The 19,684-nt window shown below is 40.8% G+C and overlaps 2 protein-coding genes across 4 annotated transcripts; one reads left to right on the top strand and one right to left on the bottom strand.

Annotated features, from left to right (window-relative positions):
* Window positions 1-1,222: 1,222 nt before the first annotated feature.
* On the bottom strand, window positions 1,223-11,443 carry LOC115009285 (gastrula zinc finger protein xFG20-1-like). 3 transcript variants are annotated; one of them, XM_029433185.1, is made up of 5 exons: window positions 10,977-11,443; window positions 7,261-7,388; window positions 6,123-6,272; window positions 3,585-3,651; window positions 1,223-2,502 (listed from the first exon to the last, which is right to left on the bottom strand). In XM_029433185.1, exons 1-5 carry the CDS (start codon window positions 11,263-11,265, stop codon window positions 1,538-1,540), a joined length of 1,599 nt encoding a protein of 532 aa, XP_029289045.1. In that variant the 5' UTR covers window positions 11,266-11,443; the 3' UTR covers window positions 1,223-1,537. The 3 variants fall into 3 exon arrangements, with proteins under 3 accessions (XP_029289045.1, XP_029289037.1, XP_029289056.1); XM_029433177.1 differs by having other exon boundaries at window positions 1,225-2,502; window positions 7,261-7,391; XM_029433196.1 differs by lacking the exons at window positions 1,223-2,502; window positions 3,585-3,651 and having other exon boundaries at window positions 4,801-6,272; window positions 7,261-7,391.
* Window positions 11,444-16,180: 4,737 nt separating this feature from the next.
* On the top strand, window positions 16,181-19,684 carry chchd10 (coiled-coil-helix-coiled-coil-helix domain containing 10). Its single transcript, XM_029436711.1, has 4 exons — window positions 16,181-16,362; window positions 17,380-17,617; window positions 19,023-19,164; window positions 19,467-19,684. The coding sequence occupies exons 1-4, from the start codon at window positions 16,322-16,324 to the stop codon at window positions 19,484-19,486; spliced, it is 441 nt and encodes a 146-aa protein (XP_029292571.1). The 5' UTR covers window positions 16,181-16,321; the 3' UTR covers window positions 19,487-19,684.

Genomic DNA, 19,684 nt, shown 5'->3' with positions numbered 1-19,684 from the left:
CCCATCTCGAAACCTCCCTAAACATCACCGGCACTGCTCTCTCCTGGTTAAAGTCATACCTCACAAACCGGCAACAGTTCATCAATATCAACAACTGCACCTCCTCCTCCTCCATTTCAACAAAATCCATCACCACTGCAACCCTCTCCACTCTGACCAACTGTCTCACTGAAATAAAATCCTGGATGCAAAACAATTTTCTAAAACTCAACTGTGATAGATTTGACATGCTCATTATCAGTCCCAAATCCCTCAGCAAAAAACAACAATAACTTCTCACTTACCATTGATAACTCCACTCTGTCTCCCTCCCCAAACATTCAAACCTTGGAGTAATTTTCGACAGCAACTTCACCTTCACGAACCACATTAATCAGATCACCAGATCTGCCTTTTTTCATCTAAAAAATATAGCTTGTCTCCGCCCATCACTTTCCTTCCCTGCTGCCGAATCCCTCATCCACGCCTTCATCTCATCCAGACTCGATTACTGCAACAACCTCCTCTACAGCACACCATCCAAACTCATCAAAAAACTTCAACACATCCAAAACTATGCTGCCCGTCTCCTCACCCACACCCGCTCCCGTGACCACATTACTCCCGTCCTGCAGAACCTCCGCTGGCTCCCAGTCTCCCAACGCATCCATTTTAAAATCTTCCTCCTCATCTACAAAGCCCTTCACAACCAGGCCCCGTCCTACCTCACCGACCTGCTCCATCACCAGTCCCTCTCGCACCCTCCGTTCCTCCGACACCAACCTCCTGTCCCAGCCACAAAGGACCAAGCTCCGGACCTGGGGTGACACAGCCTTCTCCATCGCCGCCCCCTCCCTCTGGAACTCACTCCCCAAACACATCCGTGATTGACTGTACCGATCTCACCATGTTCAAATCTCAAATCAAAACTCACCTCTTCATATCTGCTTTCAATGTGTAATTACTTTCATGTATTTTTATATTTTAAATGTTGATGTCCTGTTTTTCTTAACGTCATTTCAAATGTTATATGTACATGTAAAGCGTCTTTGAGTACCTTTTAAAAGCGCTTGATAAATAAAATGTATTATTATATATATATATATATTTTTTTTTTATTGCTTTATCTACAAACTATTTTGCGACCCTACTGACCTCGTTGAAGACCTATGCAGGGGTTACTAACAGAAGAACAGTAGAAAGGATCACGTACATTACATTACAAATTCAGAGATCCTTTTAATGACCGGATGCTATCCAAGACTTCCCAAACATTTTCCAAAGTGAATCCAAAGACAAACTGAGTGACATGGATGAGTACTTCTCAACAGCACTGACATCAGACCTGAAATGGCACTAAAAGTAAAATGTTTACGTTCATGATGACCAAATGCTGCTGAAATGAAGAACAGACACATCTCATCTATCCACACGAATATAAACAGTTTCATGTCATAAAATAGTTGTGGACGGTTGTGCTGATTGCATCATATTGTTCATGTTCATTTGTCCCTTTGTGTATATACAGGGGGGTTTACAAAGCCCTGTGGAACTTGCTCTATTTGGCGGTGTGCAGAGCCTGGTGCCTGATGAGATTGCTGAGGAAGGAGAAGTTCTTGCCACACTTGGAGCAGAGGAACCTCTTCTCCCCGGTGTGGACACTCTGATGGACCTTCAAGTTGGTGGAGGTGGAGAACTGCTTCCCACAATGGGGGCAGGGGAACGGTCTCTCCCCCGTGTGGACCATCTGGTGGCGCTTGAGGCTGCAGACCTGGGCGAAGCTCTTCCCGCACTGGACGCACCGGAATGGCTTTTCGCCGGTATGGACGCGCTCATGGATACGCAGCTGGCACTGGTGGGCATAGCGCCGTACACAGAAGGTGCAGGCATAGGGGAGGCTGGGCAGCTGGGACTGAGCGGTTCCAGACTCCTGGTTCTGATTGCTGGATTCTTGATAAAGGTGGTTTTGACTGGAGAAGTGAGCGTTGTCCATCGGCTGGATTCCAGACCATGAATGCTGGCTTTGCTGTTGCTGGGCATCCACTGCCCCTATGCCAACCAGGGGGTTGTTAAAAGTATAAAGGTTGTAGGCTGCATTACCTTCAAACTTCACGTCACTCGATGGCTCATTGATCTGAATACACAGCAGCGGCTGATACTGCGACCTCACACTGGTGTTGTCCTGACCTATGACAGGTGTCACATCTTCAGCTGCGTCGTCCGCACCTCGTCCAGACAACAACGTCCTACCGCAGCTGTCCTCTGCTGCGCGGGGAGGTGAGTTCAACACAATGACATCAAGCTTAGTTACAGAGCTTGCCTGGTCCATGTCGCACTGAGGCCTTTTAGAAACAGTGGGGAAACTAGAGACAAGGTTTGTCCTTACATGGCTAAATGATGAGTTTTCTGCTACAGTTTCTGCCGTGCACGTGGAACAAGATGGCCACTCTCTACCTTCAGTCTCACTGCTCTCCTGCAATCCCAGCAGCATTTGGGAAGGACTGCGGTTCTCTGGGGAAACACCTGATGAGCCCACAGCAAAGAAAACAGAGGGTGAAGTAAACAACAACAGTTCTTCTTACTTATATTGGCTCAAGTAGAAGTAAGAGTACTCATAAAAATAACTACTTGTGTAAGAGTAAAAAAATATCTTGTATTGAGTAACTTCAAAACAAGAAAATAACGTACTGTTGGACAATCCCTGTTGTGCGTGAGCTCAGCTGAATATACAAATGATTTATAGCTAAATGTATCAATATAACTAAAAGTAGGGAGACGGGAGTAGCCCAATGTAACGGAATAGAAGGACATACATTTGATCGCAAATGTACTTAAGAGTAAAGAAGTACATACATGTAACGTAGTAAATGTAAAGCTTACTTCCCACCACTGGGTGCACATCACTTTAATAAATGTTGTGAAAAAGTACAATATTTGTCTCCAACATATAGTGGAGAGAAAGTATAAAGTAGCATAAAATAGAATTACCTACGTAAAGAACAAGTACCACAAAATTGTACTTAAATACGGTACTTGAGTAAATGTACCTACTTTTAGTTACTTTCCACCACTTGTGTCTTGGAGCTTCATTGTTGTCCAAAAACTATTGAAACACAAACGATCCACTTGTTTGCACTGGGTAACCTGTTCCACCATGAACACACACACTGCTGCCCCAAACACTCACTAGAGCACCACATGTGGATTAATCCGCCACTGAAAATAGTCCTCAAACAAATACTCAATCTCCTCCAGTTTGATAAAAACTAGTGACCGGCTGTTTTAGGAAATGACTGAGCTGTTTTTATTTATTTAATGAAACTATATATATTATAGTCTTCAGTAGAAACCAATGAGCCACCGTCAAAAATTCAGAAATTATTGAGGAACAGATCTTTGGTTTTGGAGTGTTTTATTGGTATTTATTGACTCTTATTTATTTGTATGTCTGTATTTATGTTTAATCTATGGTTTTATCATTAGCATTATGTTTTGTCATCTTTTTTAAATACATCAGTTATTGCCGTTTGAAGTTGGTGTAGGTTGAAAGGATTGAATGGTATTTCCACCACAGGAGACGATGTGACAGAAAAACAGACTGATACCTTGCACTTCATGCATCTCTTCCTCCCTGTGCTGAGCGCTGCTCGTGCTTTTCAGACATCTCTGGCCCTGGAAAGAGGAGGCAGGCATTTAGCTGACACACAGAACTCAAGACGCTCTGACACAGTAATACTCATTATTTCAGATAGGAGTCATTGGGTTGATGTGTTACATATATGTTGTATGTGATAGATATAACAACATAATTTTATGGAGATTTGTTATTTACTTTGTGTACATTTTCTTTTCAACTGTAGGACAGAACTGCTGCTTCCACTGTGACGAGAACAGGAAATAATACAGGAAATGACATCATACAATCAAAATATGATTTATTGGCATATTTACACTACACCGTATGTATGAGTACAAATGCATGTAAAAATGTCCCTGTTCTTTGGTGAGCTCATAGCTCTGGATAAATGATACATTTAAATGCTTAAACATGCAGTCACATCTGATGACAGAAGGTCTCCACAGAGCTCAATGCTTTCCTGCTTCAACAACATGAGGAGATCTTCAGAATACAAACTGCTCACGTGCAGTATCCACATACTGCATTCTTGTAGTAAACCGTAACATCACAACTGTAAACATACTTGGTTTATATGAGGAATGGAGAAACAGGAATTATTAATAGAAAACTAAACATGTGATGATATGATGAGAAACTCATCTGTCTTATTCAAATCATTATTAATTACGTGGAAGATAGAATGAAAAAGAAGCCAAACAGTTGGCATGAACTAAAGTTGAAAATACTGCGAGGGGGAAACATTCTCTCAGATCTGACACGAGAAGAAGTTATTCACAGCTTAAAATGAGCTCAATCACATTTTTCATGGTCTGATTTATTTTATTTTATTATTGTCACTGAGTGACACATTGGTGGCCATTGTGACTTATATATACACACACACACACACACACACACACACACACACACACACACACACATATATATATACACATATATATATATATATACACACACACATATATACATATATATATATATATATATATATATATATATATATATATATACACACACACACACACACACACACACACACACACACACATATATATATATATATATATATATATATATATATATATATATATATATATATATATATACACACACACACACATACATATATATACATATACATATACATATATACACATATATATATATATATATGCATTTGTGTCAACTGAAATGATATAAATATTCATACATGTCATACTCCCTGATACTGCTCAATAAACTGAACTATTAGGGTTGGGGTTATAATCCTTCAGATTTTTATTATTATGTCAGACATTTTAAAAACCATTTATCAGTCATTTTCTATATTGTAGTTTTCCGTAGAGACGAATGAAGGTTTGGATGATGAAACAAACTGGAGAAGCATTCAGATGGGTCAAAGGACACAGGTGCTGTGCTGGTTTTGCTACATCATATTTGATTTGGATTACTGCATTTTATTTTAGTCTTCTCTGAATTTCTTCCATCTCTTTCTATTTCTAAAGATGGAGTGCTAAAAAATAACCCTCAGGGTCAAAAAGTGAAACAGTTAGTATTGTGTTAAAAAGCCTCGTCTCATACTCTTCTTCAAAACTTTGGTGCAGCAGTGTTGTGGGGGGTCTGGTCTTTGTGTTCAGTGCTGGATCTTCTGGTGCCTTTTCAGGTTGCTGGGATGGGAGAAGCGTCGGTTGCAGATGGAGCAGCTGAAGGGCCTCTCTCCAGTGTGCACATTGCAGTGGATGTCCAACTGGCTCTGGCACACAAACCTCTTGCCGCACAACAGGCAGGTGTAGGGCTTCTCCCTGGTGTGCCTGGCCATGTGTTTCTGCAGGTCGGACTCTAGGAAGAAGCGCTTGGTGCAGATGGTGCAGCCATATGGCCGCTCCATGGTGACTGCGTGGTAGAAAGCCAGGTGGAAGCTGCTGGAGAAGGGCTTGTAGTGGCTGTGGTTGTGGTGGCTTGCAGGGCGATGCAGAGCCACGGAGGAGTTGATACTGGAGGAAGTTCCACCACTAGATGTTCCTGGAATGTCATCGCAAGGTAGAACAGACCATTTCTGCAGAGATGACTTCACCGGCACTGACCCGTGTCCTGCTGATTCCAGCCCAGCACACTGAATCCTGAGTGATGTTGTTTTTTCCTGTGTGTCTCTCCCTCGGCCTGCTTCTCTCTTTGTGTGGTCTACATCTGACAACTCCCACTCCTCTCCCTCTGTGTCTGACGTCGCCTCTCCATCAATGACTATCACCTCTGACAGGGAGGACTTGGAGTTGTCTAACGCAGCCTCATTATCCTTCCCGCTGTCCAATACTTCATCACAAGAAGCTGGCACGGCGACCCTGCTTGGCGCCATGCCAGCATGTGCGTTCAGCGGCTCACAGTCCCCTGCTCTGACATCACTTCCTGTTAACTCCAGCTGGGAACTGTGGGTGGCGTCACTGCTGCTGCTGTCAGTTTCAGCTGTCCTGCCGACAACAAAGGTGACGATGTCAGATCCACTGACCTCCTTTTCGCTATGGCATCTGGCGGTGTGTGCGTCTCCTCTGCTGCTGGTGCAGACCTCTGCTGCCGCCTCGTGGTTGGGGGTTCCGGTCTCCATTGTTCCCTCCACTTTCACGATTAGCAGTCCCGCCTCCTCCTCAGGTTCTGCTGACTGAGAGGACAAACAGATTAAATACAACTAATGTGTGTACAAATAGTTCCTGAAGTAAAGTTAACAATAATGAAGCTGCTGTCTATAGTGTTGTACTAAATCATAAACAATGATAAAAGACGGGACGGGTGTTCTGGTCTTAGTCAACAAAGATGTCTTTATTCATTTCTTATTTCCAAGAAAATTATAAACACATCTGTGGTACAGAAGATATAACACAAGATTTAAAGTGGTTTTACAGCTCAACTAATTTTAGTCAACTAAGAATTTCTTTAATTGAGAATGACCAAGAATGTACACAATCAAGTCAGGGACTCTTCAAACACTATTTCCTGTATTTACATACATATACATATACTATTCATTCATTCATTCATATCTATCTAGCAAACAACATGTAGTGGAGAAATTATTGTTTTCCATATGGAACTACATGTCTAAGTGCCTTTGGGCAAGATACTGAACCCCAAACTGCTCCTGGTGGCTGTGTGCTGTGTGAGTGTATATGTATATACAGTAAGACACTGTGGGAGCTTTGTACCTTATTTCTGATGTATTCTGCACATGGAGTATGTATACTTGACTAATGTTTATTTTGTTTATTTATTGTACTAAAGAAGCGAAGAGAGCTTGTGGAAAGTGGCAGGCTCCCTGTTCACACAGCTGATCTCCCAGCTGATACTACGGGAAGGAAGGGTGAAGGTGACATCTTCAAATATCTTGTTTTGTCCAAACCCCTAAGAGATTCTTAAAGGATGTGTGAATGGTTGAAACATTCTTTTATTTTACTTAGTTGATTAATCCACTATGAATATTTGTGTGACTATGGACTGCTGTGACAGCAGTCAGATGCCTGCAGTTTCACTGTGTACACTACATTACACATTGAAATTATTTGGTAACCGTCTCATATGTCTGCGTAAGAACATTTATAATTGCAAAAACTAAAAAGGCCTATATGAAGATGTGTGCACTGTGGAATAGCTACCTCAGATTTGGTGGTGGTGACAACCTCCTGATCAGGATCCTGGTCCAGGTTGATAGGCTGGATCTTCTTCACAGACTGAGTCCCTGGGTCTCGGTTCAGAAACCTGGTCCTGCCTTGCAGAGTGGGGCCTGCTGGAGAATTAGAAAGACAATAATTGGCCACTAATTACCACTAAACTTAAATTTAACATTCACTGTAAAAAGAACATATGAAATTGTCACCTAGCCTGTGAACATGTAGCATTTCTATTGAGACAGTATCTTTGTACAGAGTTAAAAACAACAAAGCAGCACAGCTTATGGGTGAGCTGGGCTGCAGAATTCTGCAGTTTAACACTTAAAGGCTGGGTTCACATTAAATCAGGCGGTCCAGCGATTAGCTGCAGGGTTGTGCTGCGGTGTGGGTCACTAGATGGCCCATTACCTGTGATGTTGTGTTGTGAACTTTAGTCCCTTAATGTAGCACAAGTAGACTGTATATTTCACAAGTATTGTCTTCCGTCATGGTGCTTTTATGATTTTTTAAAATGCTTTTATGAAGACAACTTCATTAATTTCCCAGCAGCGAGACAAGAAAAGACAGAGGGACTGAGCCTTGTGCTGGAGCTTGTTGCAGCAAATTCCCCAGCTGTTACACGGTTAGCGGTTAGGTGCTCGTTTTTGTCTTTTTTAGACTTACTTTCTTGTACCAATTTGGTTTGAGAGGCAGGGATGGTAACTGTACCCAGTGAACATTTTTCCAGTGAAAACCTTTATAAAATTTCATCCTCTACATTGTGAAAATAATATAATCTAACCGAGAAACCCCTTCCAAAGTTCTCAGTTGAAAGTCAGAATTGCAACCGTTGAAATATGGTCTAAATGTTAACCTGTAATCAACGTCTTCAAATAGTCGGTGAAAATACTTTCACTTTAGAACCTTTTTTAAAGCCTTAAAAATGCCCACTGTTAAATTAAACTGTAAAACTAGTAGTAACTAACCAGAAGCACATCACATTACATACTTAGTCATACTAATGCAACAGTACAATATGTGTATTTATTAAGCCACAATTTAAATATAACATCAACAATGTTCTTTAAAGACAATTATAATGAAATATAACAAATAGATAAATTGTTACAAGGAAAAATAAATAACAAAATAAGAATTGAAATAAGACTGTCCAAACATTAACACAATCTCCCTTCCTTTCTTCAAATACCAAAGCCATATTCTATACGGTCAGCCATGTGGTGGACCCCTTAAATAAAACAAGTAAAATATTATCATCAGTGAGGAAAGCGTGAATGTCCACCATGTTTGTATGCTGCTGTATACCAAACCACAATGTTTTGGCTCTCTTGTTTGCACATCATAATGTTACTTTGTTGTATTCACTCACTCTCCATCCAAACTATAAGGTTATGTAGCCCCCTGGCTTTATTGTGTTTTATATGTGAAATAGCCTAAAAATGTAATTGTATAGGCTACAGCGACAGCCTATAAAGCCAGTCTCATGAGCAAGCCAACACACACACAGGTGTGCTAAGTAAAATAGTCTGGCAGCATGTTTATGTTCTCTGTTGGTCCACGCCGCAGCATGCCACAAGCTAATATGCTATAAGCTAGCATGCTAACTAGTGATGCAAATTTCTAGTTAGTTTTTTTTAAATACAGTAGTACAAGTATTTACAAAGTATATAGTTTGCGCAAAGCCTCGCTCCACAAGTGGGTATGGAGTAGGGTCTCTTAGTTGCTTATGTTCTGAGTAGTCGAAGTTGTCCAGCAGCCTGAGCCCAAGTTCTTGTGCATGCACGTTACAGCAGTTAGCCCAATTACTTATTTTATATTGATGTAAAGAACTGCTCCCATTACAATGTCTTGGAAGCTTCTTGTTGGCAGCACACAGCCTATGTAGTTAAATATTTATGACATTTTATATGAAACCTTAAATGCGTTGAAATTACGTCTTCACACACAGTAGACCACATTTCGCCGACCAGTGCAATATGACTTTGGAGACACTAATCAATATGGTCTCTCTTTCAACCTAAAACTGAACATGAAAATGATTGAACAAATGAGCGTTTTGTGACACATTGATGTTGTAACCACATTTTAGCTGGTTGAACAGAGGTCTGAGAAGTTCAGACCGCATATCACCCAGTTTTCAAACAGAACGTTGAAATCGCGATTGATGTGTAAAACAGGCTATGCCACTGCTGAATCTCGTTTTATTCCAACTTTAACTCCATTGCCTAGTTTGACAGCTTGGTCAAAGTTCTGTGAGCCAGCCACGTAGTGCGAGATAGACTCATTTGCATAAAGTTGACATTTGTTAACTGTATGCAAATATAGATACAGACCCCCTCCAAGTAGCAGCAACACTCCCAGCATGCACTGCGCGACTGTTTTCCTGCTCGTCATAGGAAATGAATATAAAGTGTTGAGCCGGACCTGGTGGTCATGTACCGTCACTCTTGTTATGGCAGGTTAACAGAGTATAAAAATGATCTTCTATGGAAATATATACACATGTTAAACTCTCTCTGCGCTGCTAGAAGTGGAACTGGTCTGATTTTCTTTTCAGAGTTTATATAAACTTAATTAGTTTCTTTGTAAAGTACAATCAACAAAAACAAAAGAGGAAAAGTGATATGTTTACATTGCACAGTCATTTAATCCATTGTTGATATAAAAATGCTGAGTTGCACAGGCTGTGCTCCCCTTAGCAGCAGTTGAACATGGTGAGAACAATGAGAGTGTTTCTATCCCAGTTGAGTCTTATCCTGTTCTTGATCACATTTGGATGATGGTTATTCATATCCCTGTATACATGAATCTAAGTTCTGATCATCTGTGTGCAGTTGTGTCATTCCTCACCCTCACAGCCATTATGTTCTGTACAAACAAACAACCAGGATAATCCAAGCCCTGATCATAACCTGGAATGTAGACTCTACAGCAGGGGTGTCAAACTCTTATAAAGTTCCTGTCTGTGTTACGGTGCTTATTACATGTTCCATCTCCAGAGCTTTACAACACAGCACTTCCTGGTGTATGATGCAGTGATACACCATCAGCTGTATCTTCTCCTGCATCCTGACCACTAATCCGCTCTTTTTACAGCGCATCGCAGGCGTCCCATCAGTTTGTCCCGGGGCAGTTTAATTTCTCACACATTAATGAATTTTCCTGTGGTTGTGCCATGCATTGATTTAATTACCAAAACCGGCGGGCCAGTTATGATAGACATATGATATTTTCTCGCGGGCCGGATATAATTACCTTGAGTTTGACAGCCGTGCTCTACACCTACATGTACATGTAGACTCTACACCTACATGTAGACTCTACACCTACATGTAGACTCTACACCTACATGTAGACTCTACACCTACATGTCTACATGTAGACTCTACAGCTAGGTGAGGCTCAAAGGCACAACAGTGTCCAGTGGTCTACTGTTAAAGCAGGGAAGACATTGTTTAAAGTCAGGCGCTAACAAAGGCATCTACAGTAAGTTGCTTTACTTTACAAGCTGCCAGCCAAAACATATACAAGAGGGAACACATGTGTCTCTTTCTGTGACAGAACCTTTTTCTAATATCTCCTTCCACCAGATTTAATTATTATCACATATAATATAAATTATGTGGCTAATAAACAGAACACACTGTGAACAATCATGCTGGATTCTGCATTATGAACACATTTTGGTTAAAGTTACTTACCCCCCAGTGAGTCCCTGTTCTGCCGGTTGAGGAGGCGGACGCTGGCGAAGCGGCTGCCCATGAAGCCGTCCGCTCCCTTCACTCTGTCCGCTCGGTATCTGGCGATCTGCAACTCCATCAGTTTGATTTTCCTGCGCAGAAACTCGTTGTCTTTCTGGCTCCGGGACATTTGCAGATGTACCACCGTGTATCCGTCGTCCACAACTTTACAAATTTCCGCGACGGCCGCGTTAGCCAGCACCTCCATAATGGAAGCAATCTGAGAATGGAAGTCCATGGCAGTCGACATTGTCACGGCGAGTTTGAAACACTCGGCCTGTTTGATAAAATAAACTGACTTTTTTCCTTACAAAGACACGGATAGTTCTAAAATGTGCAGTGCTATCTGAAATGCATAACTAGGTGGTTTTATTTTCTCAAAACATAGGAAAATATAGTGCACATCCAGGTTGCGTGCTGAGTGTTGTTGATATGATGGCTGCACAATAGCACTAATTTACACGGTATTTTTCCAGGAACTACACTACGACAGCGCCCCCTGAGTTCGGGAGCGGAACTGCCTTACAGTACAATACATACTGTACATACTGTAGGTATATTTACTGGTGTAACTTAGTGTAGTGGCAGATAATACGAAACTTTATGTATGTGGGTAAAATGGGTCACAGGCAGCTCCAACAAAATGAAAACAAGGTAACACAAAAAGTCAAATGAAGTGTGACTGAAGCAAATAAATACAGTGCTAACAGGAACATGTCAGCTATATATATATATATATATATATATATATATATATATATATATATATATATATATATATATATATATCACACATACTGTGATACGTCTCACCACATTGTGTACATACAGACAGAGACGCATCTTTGACTTTCATAGGAGTCATAAATGCTACAATGGAAACAAAGTCAAAGACGGGAAGAATACAAATAATAGTAAAAGCAGCAGCAAATCATCTGAACATTCATGAACTAACAAGGAAGGAGGTAAGCAAATACGTCAGTACTCAGGCAAGCCAAGACACATCCAGAGTGGGTTAACAATATTATGGTTCTTCTTTTACAATCGAATGCAAGAAGTTTAGTGGCAAACAGACAAGAGCTAAAAACACCATTGATCAGTTACCACAGGGGTCGGGAACCTATGGCTCGCGAGCCATATATGGCTCTTTCGATAACGCGATATGGCTCGCAGACAATTTTGAGCTGACATTTTTTAACTTAACAAGTAATAAATAATTATACTGTGCCATTTTAATGTAAAACATTTAGCAGCAGGATTTGTTTTTAGTTCTCCCCTCTCCTTTCCTCCGCTGTGTGTGTGTGTGTGTGTGTGTGTGTGTGTGTAGGGGGCGGAGCCCCGCCCGTCGTGAGACTGCGCAAAGCAAGCAGTAGACCGGGGGGCCAACATTAAAAACTGGGACTACGTCGAGGGCCAAACACGGTCCACATGTATTGAACAGGATACACATAAAGTGCAAAAAGATATGGAACATATTTAAGTCAACTGCAAACGGATTGCTGAGCAGTTCAATTAAAATATCTGAGCAGCAAAGTCGGCAAATGCTCTCAGTTGATCAGCAGAATGCTGTCGGGAACACAGTGGTGGAGATGTTTGTCAGTGTTTGGAAACACGTAGTGACCAAAGTTTCCTTGCTGCATCCGAGTCTCCCACAGGCAGCTCGGCTTGGAAAGCTCTCACTGCATCACACATGTCTGTGATCACACTGGCCCTGAAGCTGCAGGTTTAACAGTGAGATGCTTCGTTATGTCGCACAAACAGTCCCGCTCACATCGTCCCAGAGATCTGTGGTGTCTTTCCCTTTGCTTTCCAAAAACTTTCATTCCATTCACATATTTAGATACTTCCTCAAATGTCTTTCCCCGTGGTTGTGCCATGCATTGATTTAATTACCAAAACTGGCGGGCCAGTTATGACACACATATGACATTTTCTCGCGGGCCGGATATAATTGCCTTGAGTTTGACACCCGTGCAGTAAACACTGAAACGTGCACATAATGAGATAAATAACGTAAGCGTTTAGTTTATTTAATAAAAGAGCACCTGTTCAATGCAACACTGATACCTCTATTAGTACTAGGATACGTGTTATTCTTAAAAAATGCACGCATAAATTTGCATTCCAATTTATATATTTTTATATATGGCTCTCAAGGAAATACATAAAAAAAAATATTTGGCTTTTATGGCTCTCCCAGCCAAAAAGGTTCCCGACCCCTGAGTTACCAGGAAGTGGTTTGTGTTCATGAAAGTTGGCTGAAACCAAGTCAATTTAGAATCTCTAATTATGTTGTTGTTAGTTGTGATAGAGAGGAAGGGGTAGAGGATGCGCTACATTTATTAAGAAGGATATGCCATCTAGAGTTGTATAGGAAGAATAGCCTATATAGTAGTAGCAACATGGACAAATGAAGGACAGTTCAACTTTAACTTTATAAATGATTATAACCCGTGCATTTCTGGTATGGGGATTTTAATTCATATAGCACGGTACAGGGAGAAAAAAAGAAAGATACAAATGGGGAGGTAATAGAACAACTATTAGAGGATAGTAACTTGGTGTTTCCTAATGATCGGAGAGGGTCAAGGATAGACACACAGGCAACTGTTCAGCTCTAGATTTGACACTGTTATCAAGAGAGGTGGCAGGGATATGGGAGTGGGAATTATAGGAAGACTCAACAGGTGGTAGTGATTGGTTGTATCAGTAAAGCATAATGGGATTCATTTGACTATTTGTGTGAAATGGAAAGTAGGAAGACCATAAAAAGAAAGCAGGGAGGAAAGCAGGCCCATGGTGGACAGATGAATGCAGTACAGCCATTAAAGGAAGGAATATAACTTTAAAAGCATTAAAGAGAACACATTATTTAAGTATTCATTTTTTAATGAATTTCAAAGTTAAATATAAAAAGGCACAGCCACAAGTAAGGAAAGTTGTGAGAAAAGCAAAGAAACAAATATGAGGGAATTCTGTAACAAAATAGGTAGATCAACTCTTATAAGTAATGTATGGGGAATGATAAGAGTACCCTGGAGAGGAAACATATATATATATATATATATATATATATATATATATATATATATATATATATGTTTATAGACAGACAGATTGTTGCAGTTCTTTTTAAAATGTTTTTTTTATTTAAATGCAATGGGGGTAGAGTATGTATACAAATTGTGCATGGTTGTTGAAGAAAAAAAAAGCAGAGTGGAAAAAAGAAACTATGAGTCAGATGTTATTGCTTTTGGCAGGAAAGATTTCCTGTATCGGTTCTTGTGACAGCAGAGCTGAATCAGTGTGTTGGAGAAAGAGCCAGTCTGTCCAGTAGTAATGGATAACTATAATGAATAACAGTTTGTCCAGTCTCCTCCTCTCCACCACAAATCCAAAAGTGTCTGGTTTGCAGCCAATAAGGGAGCCAGCCTTCTTAATCAGCTGATTAGCTACAGTAAAGAACAGTGCCCTGGCCACAACAGACTGATAGAAGATTTCCAACATCTTGTTGCACACATTGGGAGGATCTCTGCTCCCTCAGGAAATAGCGTCAGCTCATCCCCTTCTTATATACAGCATCAGTATTGGTCTTTCAGATCATTTCTTCCAGCCCACTCCACAAAATCATCTACCAGCGCTTTGCACAGTTGTATTGAAAGTATGTGGTGTTGGATAAAGCAGAGACGTTCACTGAAATTCATATTTCTGAGAATCTAACAGAGGATGGAAGACAAGTGAGAGAAGAAATTAGAGAAGCATATCAAGAGTGCACAAGCTCTTACAATGCAAGAAATTAGGACAGCTATAACAAAAGCTGGACTAAAATCTCCAGGAAAGTATCAAATTTCTTATATATATTATATATTGTTTAACATTTAGAAGTACAGACAGAAATCAGAATCAGAAATCCTTAATTAGTCCCACGACGGGGAAATGTACGTTGTTACAGCAAAAGAACAAGAAAGTAAAGTGGCGAGTACACAATAATGAAATAGAATAAAATCCAGTAACAATAGTATAAGTACAGAGTCTTGATAAAAAGTTGTAAGTGTGAATATTGCACATGGCATTGATAATTGCACAGTGGTGGAATAGACTTTTCTTGGTGTGGTGGTCTACCAGGGGCCGGGGTGATTGTACAGTCTGACCGCTGCAGGAAGAAAGGACCTACGGTATCTCTCCGTGAGACACCACGGGTGAAGCAGTCTGTCACTGAAGGAGCTGCACAGTGTAGACAAAGTGTCCTGGAGGTGGTGGGACATGTTGTCCAATAGAGAGGACAGCTTGGCCGTCATTCTCCTGCCTCCCACCACCTCCACAGTGTCCAGAGGGCTCCCCAGGACAGAGGTGGCCTTCTTAACCAGTCTGTTCAGTCTCTTCCTGTCAGCAGCCGAGATGCTGCTGCCCCAGCAGACCATTCCATAAAAAATGGCTGATGCCGCCACAGAGTCAAAGTGCCCACTGCACTCCAAAAGAACTCAGTCTCCTCTGTCCCTTCTTAAACAGAGCAGCAGAGTTATCTGACCAGTCCAGTTTATTGTTCAGGTGAACGACCAGCTACTTGTAAGATTTTCCAATCTCAATGTCCGTACCCAGGACATTCACTGGTGTTGGGGGAGAATGATGACACCTCCTGAAGTCGACCACCAGCTGCGTTGAGCAAGAGGGCAAAGTCCTGTGTCAGCTCTCTGTACTCCTTGTCATCCCCATCAGAGATGAGGCCGACAATAGCAGAGTCATCAGAGAACTTCTGCTATAAATCAAGCTATGCAGTAATTATACCTATAATAAAACCAGGAAAGGACCCGACAAGTCTAACAAGCTACAGACCAATTACACTTGCTTCACATGTTGGGAATAATGGATCCAGTAATTTGTTTGGAGACAGAAATTAGGAAAACTCAAATGAATAAAGAATCCATTATGGCTGTGTTTTTTGATGTAGAGAAAGTGGGAGTATTGAATCTTAAGAAAATATTAAGTCTTGTTTGAAATGTTTAAATGTACTGGGTTAGTAAAGATAATTTAGTAATTGTTTTTGTGTTTTTTCCTCCTAGTCTAAATGGAAATAAAGAACTGGGGTCCACACTCCTGTATAGTAGATGGCAGTAATGCTTCTAAAACGCTAGTTGCAACTCGCCATTAAACAAAAAGAAGAAGACGACAAGGTCGGTGGCACGCGCGTGAGCTGTTAGCCGGCAGTGACCAAAGCAGAGCAGTCAGTTAGTTAAGCATTTTACAGGAGCAACGACAGAGCTCGTGCGTTAGTCCGGTTAATCACTAAAGCAAAGTTCGTCTCAGACATGACCAGAGGAAGCCGCAGCCGTCCCTCGGCTCCAGCCAGGTAAATACATTTGCTATAACTTGCACAACGGACTCAGTCTGTGGTGTTGGGATATTGCAGATGGTCTCATGTGTTCTATTTGAAGTGCAGGGAGAAGCACTAATTCAGACTTAAAAACCGATATGACATTGACATTATAGTCTGGATAGTTTATCTGTAGTCAGTCTAATAACTACATTACACACCGGACTGCAGAGCTACACGGTCTAATTATTGTTGCGTCATACGTCATGGAGACCATGTCAAGTCTAAACTTAAATTAGGTCTCGGCAAGGTCACTACTGTATGTAAATGATAAGGTTTCTTTCAGGTAAGTTAAGATAGAGCTGCTTAAGTTTGTTGAGCCGTCAAGTTTTCGTTTTTGATTGGAAAAGGAGTTGTGAAAGCTGGAAGCTTTCCTTGGGTTGTGATTGGGGTGTTTGGTGTAACAGAAATGTAACTCGCAACTCTTACTCAACACAAACGAATAGTTTCCCGTGTAATGTTGGCCTAAGTATCTTTCTGCTTTGTAGAGAGCAACACTGACTATATTGTATATAAATAAAGGCAACATATATAAAAAGTAACACATGGAAATGATTTGACAATACAGAATTGGACTTTGGAAGGTTTTATTTGAAGGCTATCACACCAGCTTGGTTTACACTCAGCTCTCTACTGTTACTGCAGCTTAAGACAATTAGTCAATTAATCATTTATTCTATCATAACTGATTGCAATGTGATTTTTTTTGGCTGAGGAATTTATCAACTAACTATCATCACAATTACCTGGTTCCTACTTCTCTAATATGAACATCCTATAACAATTATAATGTTTGTTATTATACACAGGTCCCTTGAGACCTTCACTGTAGCATTTGAAGGCATCACTGTCTGGTACCTTGTGACAGACATTTGACCTTATTTAGCCCTGACTAAATAAGACTATTATTATGTTATATTATGATTATGTCACATATAATAATATTATGTGTCTAATGCCCTTGAAATGGACTGTTTTTTTCTTTGTTTGTAGCCCAACTCTATCCCATGCTCCGACCACCGCTCATTCACCTCCTGCAGCCCTGGCTCCGGCTCCAGCTCCAGCTCAGTCCCAGGGTCCGGGCCTCATGGCCCAGATGGCTACCACAGCGGCTGGGGTGGCAGTAGGCTCCGCTGTGGGCCACGTCCTTGGCAGTGCCCTCACAGGAGCATTTAGTGGCAGCAGCAGCGGCAGCAGCAGCAGTTCAGAGCCAGCCAAACCTACATACCAGGTAAGAGATGAAGTATAATCACACATAGGATTAGGATGGTGGGACAACTGATCCTAGCTGGACTTTAACTCGTCAAATAAGTTGTCACTTTTTTTGGGGATCTTGTACTACTGTCTGGATTTGTTTTGAGTCTGACTTGTCTTGGTGTTTTTCCCCTGCCTATCTGGAACTGCTCAAAGGCAGAAATGTTCTCCACCTGGCCCAAGAAGTATAGAGCTCCTGCAGATCAGTTTACTAATTTGTCAAATGATCAAGCAGCAGCATCATCATTATTATTAGAAAATGGAGATCATTTGTTGCCTGCTTTGTGCTTATTTATCTTTAGGGTTGGATGAGTCAGTAAAAACACTGGTACGTGTTTGGTTTGCTGCACAACTGACTACACAGAGCCCCACTGACTTACTGTCTGCTAACCCGCACAATGATCAAACCATGGCAAAAAGCGGAGCATTAATACTAATGCATACCAACATGCACTACGGGTACTTACTGTCTTTTTTCATATGGTGTTGGATTCTCTAAAACATTTTAAATCAAATTTAAAAAATGTGCACTGCGACCACACAATGAGGTAAGCATTAATCTCTTAAAGTAAAAGTAATGATTGAAGGATTAAACACGTCTACACGTCATTTATTAAAAATAAATTGATCTCATAAGTAAGAAACAATAAAACAAATTCTTAGGAAAACATTGCATGGTTGCCAAAATATTACACTGCCGATTTTGTTCAAATTAATTTATTCATTTAGATATGAGAACCATGCTAGATGCTATGAGAACTTTCTCATGTTTTTATTATATGGAGAGACAATAGATTGGGCAGCATATCAATTATCAAAAAGTATCAAAGTTGGCATGAATTGTTCAGGTCATATTTCTAATCTTCTTTAATTATTATTTTATCAGGTGGTTCCCAATTTAAATCATAATGTTGCTAATGTTGCCTTATTTTATTAAGGGAAAATCTTTGTACCGCTGATTGTGTTTTGTCAATTGAAAAACTTTAGCTTCTTTAGTTAAAAACATTCAGGAAGATGACCTCTACTCCAAAGTGTGGCTGGAAACTGCAAACTGCAGCAGTTCCAGAACAGCAGTAGGCAGGGTCAAAATGTTGAAATGTTTCTTTTTGCTTCATGTATGTACAGGATGTACAGGTACTTTGGATAAACTAGTGATTTACCAAGTAACTAATATTTGAAACAATTTGGATACGCGTATTGAAAATTCATTTTTTGCTTTTTGATTGAAAAAAACATAAAGATTGTTGCTTGTATAGTTGTGGCCAAACACAAGTTAACCACTAAGGGTGACCTCAAACATGAAGCTAATTTCTGACTTTCTAGCAGCTCTGCTGTCAGATTCTAACTCAGATGTGTTCCTTTCCTTGCTTGTGTCATCCCAGGAGCCCCCCCGGCCTGCTCCAGCCCAGCCAGGCCCTTGTCACTTTGAGGTCAGACAGTTCCTGGACTGTGCCACCAACCAGACGGACCTGAGTTTTTGTGAGGGCTTCAATGAGGCACTCAAACAGTGCAAGTACTCCCACGGTGAGTCTGAGGGTGAATGATGGCGAGAGCCACATAATACAGCACCGCTCAAAGCAAGCCACAAGCACCTTTCCAGAAGTGTTGTCTTAACATGAGGCACCTGAGACAATTCTTCATGTAAGCTTCATGTAACACACTCTGACTACATTTGGTTATCCTGGCACATGATCATGAACTTTTAGAGTTTTATGATTTTAGATTTGGTGACTTCTCATAAGGAGCTACAGAAACTCCTTGCACATTAGTTTAAAACAACATATGATTTAAGTTTGCATCATTTTGACCTCTTTTGTTTTCTGTAGGTGTGTCATCACTGGTGTGAAGGATCGCTGTCAGCTGTCACGACGGACATGGATTCTGTAGACATGACCACATATGGACACAAAAATGTGAATGGTGTACCCTAGGCAGTGGGCCTGAGGTACACAGGTTTTGTTGATAGTTGACCGTGTGGTGTATGAAATGTTTTTGGTATGTACAGTGATGAACCTTTAATAAATAGCTGCTATCTACTTGCCCA

Source organism: Cottoperca gobio, chromosome 1 (assembly GCF_900634415.1).
Source record: "Cottoperca gobio chromosome 1, fCotGob3.1, whole genome shotgun sequence".
Classification (NCBI taxonomy): domain Eukaryota; kingdom Metazoa; phylum Chordata; class Actinopteri; order Perciformes; family Bovichtidae; genus Cottoperca; species Cottoperca gobio.
Note: the sequence above shows the minus strand (reverse complement) of the source record. Positions and strands in the feature narration are given on the sequence as shown.

What these genes read in the sequence shown, in the direction of transcription:
- LOC115009285 (XM_029433177.1), bottom strand. Translation starts at nt 11,265, where the DNA reads ATGTCGACTGCCATGGACTTCCATTCTCAGATTGCTTCCATTATGGAG. An exon ending in GATGCCATAGCGAAAAGGAG is followed by an intron (nt 3,652 to 6,122) that starts GTCAGTGGATCT and finishes TCCTCTTTCCAG; the next exon opens with GGCCAGAGATGTCTGAAAAG. An exon ending in AGAGATGCATGAAGTGCAAG is followed by an intron (nt 2,503 to 3,584) that starts GTATCAGTCTGT and finishes TGGGCTCATCAG; the next exon opens with GTGTTTCCCCAGAGAACCGC.
- chchd10 (XM_029436711.1), top strand. Translation starts at nt 16,322, where the DNA reads ATGACCAGAGGAAGCCGCAGCCGTCCCTCGGCTCCAGCCAG. An exon ending in CAGCCAAACCTACATACCAG is followed by an intron (nt 17,618 to 19,022) that starts GTAAGAGATGAA and finishes GTGTCATCCCAG; the next exon opens with GAGCCCCCCCGGCCTGCTCC. An exon ending in ACAGTGCAAGTACTCCCACG is followed by an intron (nt 19,165 to 19,466) that starts GTGAGTCTGAGG and finishes TGTTTTCTGTAG; the next exon opens with GTGTGTCATCACTGGTGTGA.